The following is an 8,593-nucleotide window of genomic DNA, read 5'->3' as shown; positions in this document are numbered from 1 at the left end:
TGTGTGTGTGTGTGTGTGTGTGTGTGTGTGTGTGTGTGTGTGTAAGTATGTGGTTTTGTCTCTCTCTTGTCTCTATGTGTCTGGGCTCTCTCACTTTCTGTATGTGTATGTGTGTGGTCTCTGTGTGTGTGCATGCATGTGTCTGTGTGTGTGTGTGTGTACATGTCTCTGTGTGCTCTATATCTGTGGGTGTGCGCACATGTGCTCCACCCATGGTATGACCTGAGGGAGTCAGTTTACTCCCTCCTGACAACACAAAGGTTCTAGGGATGGAACTCGGGTCTCCAACTTGGGGGCAAGCACCCTTACTAAGGAGCCATCTGAGCAGCCCTGCTCTAAGCACTTTAAAAGTCATTATACTATTTGTGAAGTGGGAACCAGTGGAGAGTTAAGGAGAGAAATGCTATGCCCTGCCCTGTTATGGAAAGCACTCCCGCCCACTGGTCCAGCAGCATCTTTTCCACCTGAGATCTCACCTTCTTGGGCCTCCACCATGCAAAGCTCCTCTAAATTCTGCAACTGGGCTATCAGACCCAGTATAAAGGGCTGGGGTACTATGTGGAAAAAGACAGAAAAACAAAAGTTTGACGATGTCTACTTTGTCAAAACTAGATCTATAGAAAAAGAGTGGGTATGGAGGTATATGTCTATCATACCTGTACCTGGGGGATAGAGGCAGGCAGATCAGAGGTTCAAGCCCACCCTCAGCTCTACAGCAAGTTTGAGAACAGTCTAGGCTTGGCCTAGAGAGAGAGGTGTTGTTTACTGGATTGTCCCTTACACAGCTCAGAGCCACCTGGCAGAGCTGGCACCACCCACAGTGGGCTAGGCCACAATCATAGGAATAATCAATCAAAAAAATCCCACACAGACTTGGCCACACGCCAACCTGGCAGAAGCATTTTCTCAAGTGAGGCTCCTCTTCCCAGACGACTCTAGCTTGTGTCGTTAATAAAACCAAGCAGAACTCCCATACAGAGCTCAAAGGACAGATGGACGGAGCCATGAGAAACCTGTGCTTCCAGTTAGACAACCAAGCCCAGAAAACAACTCCAGCAGTTCCCAGGCTCCCAGCAGCTGGTCCCAGTCGCTCATCCGGGAAACCCAGACCCCATCCTCACCCACTGAGAGCAGCATCCTGAAGGTCTCCAGCATCACATCACGGTACAGCTTCCTCTGGGCAGCGTCCAGCAGCCCCAGCTCCTCCTCGCTGAAGACGACAGCCACATCCCTGAACGTCACCATCTCCTGGGATAGCAAACACATGCAGGTTATAACTACAGAAGAGGTGATGCTGAGATGTGAAGGGAGGACCTTGTGGGACTCAGAGCCTCTCAGCTGGAAGTATTGGTCTCTGCCTGCCTTCCATCTGCTGGGTCCACCCATCATGAGGGCTACAAAGAAATCCTCATATTTGTGGGTATTTGTGTGTGCTTGTATACATATGTGGTGCATGTGTGGATGATGTGTGCATGCATGTGGATGCACAATGTATGTGAGTCTGTATGTGCATTGTCTATACCTGTCCAAATGCACATGGAGGCCAGAAGCTCACACTGGTGTCTTTCTCTGTTTCTCTACATCTTGTAGTGATATTTGCTTATGTTTTAACAAAGTTTGCCTGAAGATCAGAGTATAGTGCTAAGTCACAAGAGGTCAGGGAGTGGTGGCACACACCTTTAATTCCAGCACTTGGGAGACAGAGGCAGAGGGATCTCTGTTAGTTAAAGATCACCCTGGGCTACACACAATTGAATTAGTCTAAAAGAGAAACAGAGCTCAAACAAAGGTGACCCCAGCACTTGAAATCCCTTACTTTTAATCCCAGCACTCGGGAGAAAGAGCAGGTGGGTCTCTGTGTGTTCGAGGTCAGTCTGATCTACAGAGCCAGTTCCAGGACAGACTCCAAAATTACACAGAGAACCTGTTTTGAAAAACCAAAAAAAAAAGAAAAGAAAAAAATCCTGCTTCATAAAAAAGACTGTCGAATATTCTAGGCCTGTAGGCCAAAGATGGATGCCCCAGTGTTGCAGAGGAACCTGGGGTGACTGTGCAGGTAGACAACTCTTTTTGTCATTTCTCACATTTTTTGGAATTCGTTTGCTCGTACCTCCTGCTTACTCAGTTAATATTATTTCCTTCTCGGGTCTGTAAGGGAGTTGAAGCCTAGATAGTTACAGTTATAGTTTGCTTGTTTACCAGACTCAGAAAAGAAATTCATTAAAGAGGAACAAAGTGTATAAGGTTGGAAGACATCAAAAGATAATTTTGGGTGGTAATGCAAATTAGGATAGAAAGTGAATTAGGTACAACACTTTGGACCCACCAAGATAGGCTAGATAATGTAGTATTTTCTCTGAATTTGTCAAATACAAATGGACGTTTGTTGATATATTTCTTGTCTGTGTGTATATTGTATATAGCTATTGTAATTATTGTATATAGTTTTTCTTATATTAGTTATAGCCTTCTATTTTAATTTAGACAAAAGGGAGAAATGCAGTAAAGTTTCATTTATATTTTGACAAATAAAGCTTGCCTGAACATCAGAGTGCAAAGTCACAAGAGGCCAGGCAGTGGTAGCACACATCTAATTCCAGCATTTAGAGACAGAGGCAGACAGATCTCTGTTAGTTCAAGGCCACACTGAGCTACACAAGCTGTTTTTCTTTGGTCTAAAAAGAAAACAGAGCTCACAGAAAGGTGATCTCAGCACTTGGGATCCCACACCTTTAATCCTAGCACTAGGGAGGTGGATAAAGGAGTGCTATGTACAGAAAGAGAGAGAAATATAAGACAGGAGGAGACAAGAGCTCAGGGCAGTCTGAGGTTTCATGGAGACAGATGGAGTCTGGAGATGCAGTACGAGGACAGGATTGCCCCGTATGTCTGATCTCTGATAGATCAGAACTCTCTAGTGGCTGGTCTCTCTGCTTCTGTGAGCTTCAGCACTAACCTCTACATCTATCCAACTCTGGATTTTTATAACTAAGATGTACTAGAACTCATACTACAGCATCTGAAGAAAAACTATGACTTTGTTATTTTGTGCGTACGTGTGAGTGTGTCTCATGGCAAGCACATGGCATGGCACATATGCAGAGGTCTTCCAGGAGTTGGTGCTGGTCTTCAACCTCGCAGAAACACAGAGGAGGGTCCATTCTCTCTTGCTGTACCTGCGGTACTGTTTATTCTAGGTTAGCTATGCTACCAGCTTCAAGCTGGTTCTCCTGTTCCCTCCGTAGTGGGAATACAGATGTGCACCACATCTGGCTTTTTATGAAGATTTTTAAGGCTTGAACTCAGGTCATCAGGATTGCATGAGCCATCTCCCCAACCCGTTCCACATTGCTTTATAACAGTTTGTTATCATTGACTCTGGAGCTCACCGTTTAAATCAATCCAGTAATAATTATTCTCTTGTCACATATTAACTATATCTTTTCAAAATGTTATTTCTTATTTATGTGTGTGTGTGTGTGTGTGTGTGTGTGTGTGTGTGTGTGTGTGTGTGTGTGTGTTGAAAGGGAGATGTAGCTGAGTGGGGAAGAGGGGACAGTGTAAGCAGAAACGTGAAGGTATGCAACTATGTGCAGAATGTGTGGAGAACACGATTCCTTGAGAACGGATGGAACTATGTGTAGAGGTGTATGGCTGTGCAGTAGGAGAGATGCACATACGTAACGAAAGATATGTAGCTATCTGCAAAGCGTGTAACTGCTGAGACAGAGAGCTTCTCAGAGAGGGTTTTTAAGATGAAGTAAAAGAGAAAGTTACCATCAGAAAGCATGTCTGTTTCCTTATTTTTCCCCTCAGATAGAAAAGGTTTAGCCCACGCCTCATTCATGAATATTTTGCATACCCTGGGTACTGCCTAAATACTCCAGTCACTGACAACAGATGATGGGGCTAGCCCAGGCTACAGAGAAAATCTTAGCTCAAAAATAAAAGGAAGAAAAGAACATTAACCTCCCCGACACACAAAGGGAGAGGCTCCGATTGGACAGATGAGAGCTATGACAGCAGCTCAGTAGGTAAAAGCACTTACTTGTCCAAAACTTGACTACCTACGTTTAATCCCAAACCCACATGGTGGAAGCCAGGGACTAGGCTCTTGAAATCTCTCCTCTAACTTCGACAGGCATACTGTGGCACAAGTGCTCACAGCCCCATGAATAAATAAATAGATTTTAAAATAACAAAACACAGGAAGATTCTTTTTATGTGCCTGACACATGCATGGCCCACTACCTGATGCCGCTACTTACCCTCACCTAAGAAGGGAACAGTGCACCCATTCTGAGAAGTGAGGGAGTATGGTGGTTTGAATAAATATGGCTTCCATAGGCTCACGTGTTTGAATGCTAGGCCCATAGGGAGTGGCACTATTAGGGGTGTGGCCCTGTTGAAGTAGGTGTGGACTTGTTGGAAAGTATATCACTGTGGAGGCAAGCTCTGAGGTCTCATATGTTATGCCCAGTGTGGCATAACACTATCTCCTGTTGCCTGGGGATCAAGATGTAGAACTCTCAGCTCCTTTCCAGAACCATTTCCACCTTCATGCACATCGTGATGATAATGGCATGAACTGTACCTCTGAACTGTAGGTCACAATTAAATGTTTTACTTTAAAAGAATTTCCAGGGTCATGGAGTCTCTTCACAGCAATAGAAACCCTAACACAAGAATAAATGGCACAGATAAATGTCAAAACACCTGCAATTGGGCCATTTGCTCCTCTTTTCTTCCAGGAAATGGTGCAGACCTAAGAAGATAGGACAGGATGATAGACACCGTGAGAGAGGGAAAATACAAGCTTGGCCAGGTGAGATCCAGGTGCCCCTTGCCTCCAGAGGCAGGCACACACATGCTGCAAATCAGGCCACATTCCAGCTGTAGTAAGAGGAGGAGCAGGTCACATCCCACCTAGCTAGCTTATACCCAAAATAATAACACAGAAACTGTATTCATTTAAACACTGCCTGGCCATTAGCTCTACACTCTTATTAGCTAACTCTCACATATTGATTAATCCATTTCCATTAATGTGTATCACCACTTGACTGTGGCTTACCAGCATGAGTCTAACCAGGGTCTGTCTCGGGCAGGAGAATCATGGTGTCTGCCACACTTCCCTTCTCTCCAGCAATCTGTACTATCTACTCCACCCACTTAAGATGCCCTATCAAAAGGCCAAGGCAGTCTCTTTATTCAACCAATGAAAGCAACACACAAACAGAAGAACCCCTACACCAACCAGCTAACCCCAGGATGTCCCACCCTAGGCTGCAGGCAGGGACAGCCTTCTCAAGTGTTCTTACTTCATACTGGGGATCCCCCAGATGTTCACTCCCATCCTAGGAATTGTGGCCAAGAAGGGCATTGGCTCCCAGCAGCATCAAAGACAAATCTCCTGTGTTTAGAGGTTGGTGCTGGGCTGTGATGGTTCAGCAGGAAGGGTGCTTGCTGCCAAGCCTGATGACCTGAGATTAATCCTCAGGACCCACATGGAAGGAGAGAACTGGCTCCCACAGGCTGTCCTCTGACATGAGCTTCTGGCATTACCCACTGGCTAATAACTGTAAGTCATTCTTTCAAAGGTGTGTGGTGCTAACATGTGTGCTCATGAAGTAACCATAGCTACATTCACTAACCTTCTACATTCCAAATCTGCCATCTGCAAAAGGATTGTTAGAGTGTTAGCATTCAGTGTTAAGGGCTGCTGGGATTCTGTGCACCAGCAGTGGACAGCTACTATAAGAAATTAAACCTCTCTGTCCCCATGAGTGTCCAGAAGAGTCATCACAGAACTGTCCTTGCACTCTAACCCCAGTGAGAGATAAGAGCATGCCTAGGTGGTAGAGCCCCTGCCTAGAATCCCCCAGTGATGGACTGGGGTGTGACTCAGTGGTAGAGCCCCTACCTAGAATGCCCCAGAGAGGAGGTGGACTGTGGTTCAGTGGTAGAGCCCTTGCCTAGAATCCCCCAGTGCAGGGCTGAGGTGTGACTCAGTGGTAGAACCCCTGCCTAGAATCCCCAAGTGAGGGGCTGGGGTGTGACTCAGTGGTAGAGCCCCTGCCTAGAATCCCCAGTGAGGGGCTGGGGTGTGACTCAGTGGTAGAGCCCCTGCCTAGCATCCCCAAGTGAGGGCTGGGATGTGGCTAAGTGGTAAAGCCCCTGTCTAGAGTTCCCAGTGGCTGCTTACACTGTTCAGATGGCAAATAGTGGTTATGACCACCCTAAGGCCCATCCACACAGACCAACTTCCACCTGATAGATCCCCATAACCTCCCAAAACAGTGCAAACAGCCAGCGACCAAGTACTAAAACACATAAGCCAGTGTGGGACACTACTGAGTCAAACTATAAATATGCTTCTCTCTTTAATCTTTTAAACTCTTTTTCCTGGCTTTTTTTTTCAAAATAGGATTTTTCTGTGTAGCCCTGGTTCCTCTGGAACTCACTCTATAGAATAGCCTAGCCTCAAACTCAGAGAGTTGCCTGCTGTTGTGGATTATTTTAGCTGGGCAAACATGTGTTCCATTTGTTTATGTTGTAGACTATTACTTTAACTGTGCAAAGGTGTGTTACTTCTTTATGCTGCATTTAATTATGTAGAAATGTGTTGTATGTTTTACCTTGACTGTCTAAGACACCTGAGCGGTCTAATACAAAGCTCAATGGCCACTAGCTAGGCAGAAGAGGAATAGGCGGGCTAGTGGGCAGAGAGAATAAATAGGAGAAACCTAGGCTTGGAAGGAACGAGAGAAAAGAATGAGGGAGAAAAGGAGGGATGTGCCTGGGACAAGTAGTCAAGCAGATGCCAAACAGCCAGGCAGAAGCAGTGAAAGTAAGATATCCAGAAGTAAGAAAGGTAATAAGCCCCAAGGCAAAAGGTACATAAAGAGAAACAGGTTAGTTTAAGCTAAAAGCTAGTCAGTAATGTGCCTAAGCTAGGTGGCGTATTCAAAACAATAAGTCTCTATGTCATGACCTGGAAGTTGGTTGGTGGCCCAAAAAGAAAAGGCCTGGAACAGCCTGTCTAATCTTTTACATTTTTAACTTTTTTGGATTTTTGCTATTGATGGTTTTTTTGGAGGCGGAGGTTGTTGTTATTATTGTTTTGGTTTTTTGACACAGGGTTTCTCTATGTAGCTTGTGTAGCTTTGCAGCCTGACCTGGAACTTGCTCTGTAGGCTGAGCTAGCCTCAAACTCAGAGATCCACCTACTTCTGCCTCTTAAGTGCTGGGATTAAAGGCATGTGTCACCACTACCCAGCTAAACTTTTTAATTTACTCTGTCCTTGTATCTTAAGTGAAGTTCTTTCAGACAGCATATACTTGACTCTTGCTTTTAACTTTAGATAGATAGATGATAGATAGATAGATAGATAGATAGATAGATAGATAGATAGATAGATAAATTTTATTTATTTATTTATTGACACAAGGTTTCATTATGGCTGGCCTGGAACTCACCATGTAAACCAAGCTGGTTTGGAATTTAGAGATCTGTTTGCCTGTTCCTGTAGTGGCATTTCACTTGTATTTTAATAAATAAAACTTGCCTGAGTATCAGAAAAGTAAAACAGCCACACACTGGCCAGTCTTACAAACCATGCAGGAATAACACACACCTTTAATCTCAGTAGCCACACTAGTTTGCTATAGCAACCGGGCAGTACGTGCTTTTAATCCCAGTGGTGCACGCCTTTAATCTAAACCTTAGAGACGATTGTAAAATGGAGGAAACAGCTCTCAGACACACTCTCATCCCAAGATTCCTGGAGTCAGGATCACCATTTTCGAACTGAAGTTGAGGTTAGAGCCAGTGGCTGGCTATTTTGTTTTTCAGACCATCAGGTTGAACTCCGACTTCTCTCTCTGAATTTTTATTAATTGTGCTTCATTTGGTGTCCAACTTTTGTGGCACAAATTTATGAAAAGGCTCATTTTCCTGAGCCTTTTTAGCCACCAGCCCAAGCCAGAGCTGGGATTGGTATTCCAGTTCTAGAAATTGGAACCTAAACCTAGCCACCTCGGTTCAGGAGAAAAACCAGCACTTTCAGCTCCCATTTGCCCCAGGTTAGCTTCCATATAAAGATGGAAAATACACAAAGAATCTGGATACTGTATGTTATTGTGTTGTCTTTGAATTGTTTGATGGCTAAGGAAGGGACAACAGCTGCTAAAAGACATTTGCTAAAAGATTATAAATGCTGCTGGATTAATCCAACATATATATTTTGAAAATGCCTTGACTTCAAAATTTAAGTCAAAAGATATGTTACTTTGGAGAAGAGGTTTTGTTTTATTTTCCACAGGAAGTGAGAGGCTATGGATTTACTCTGGGTTAAGAAAAATAGGGTTTGATCATGGAAGACCCCTTGAAATATCTCTGATAGGAGAAGATGGCCCAGATGATCCAACATTTTAGAGCACCTCTGTTGAAGTTTCCTCTGAGTTCTACATCCAGAGTAGCTTCAAGACTGTTGGCTGAGATGATCCCATAAGATTCCAATGAGGGTTCCCATAAGATTACCAGTGCCCCCAATCAGCAGGAAGTACCTAGAAAACTATGCCCACATTCCCC

At 44.4% G+C, this 8,593-nt stretch overlaps 1 protein-coding gene across 1 annotated transcript in view; it reads right to left on the bottom strand.

The window, feature by feature from the left end:
* Nucleotides 1–8,593, bottom strand: part of Znf112 (zinc finger protein 112) — a 19,622-nt gene that overhangs the window by 3,793 nt on the left and 7,236 nt on the right. Inside the window, 3 exon segments of the mRNA XM_013354859.2 lie at nt 477–554; nt 1,122–1,248; nt 4,717–4,765. Of these exon segments, the coding sequence (XP_013210313.2) occupies nt 477–554; nt 1,122–1,248; nt 4,717–4,765 (254 nt within the window).

This window comes from Microtus ochrogaster, unplaced genomic scaffold (genome assembly GCF_000317375.1).
Source record: "Microtus ochrogaster isolate Prairie Vole_2 unplaced genomic scaffold, MicOch1.0 UNK74, whole genome shotgun sequence".
Taxonomy (NCBI): domain Eukaryota; kingdom Metazoa; phylum Chordata; class Mammalia; order Rodentia; family Cricetidae; genus Microtus; species Microtus ochrogaster.
Note: the sequence above shows the minus strand (reverse complement) of the source record. Positions and strands in the feature narration are given on the sequence as shown.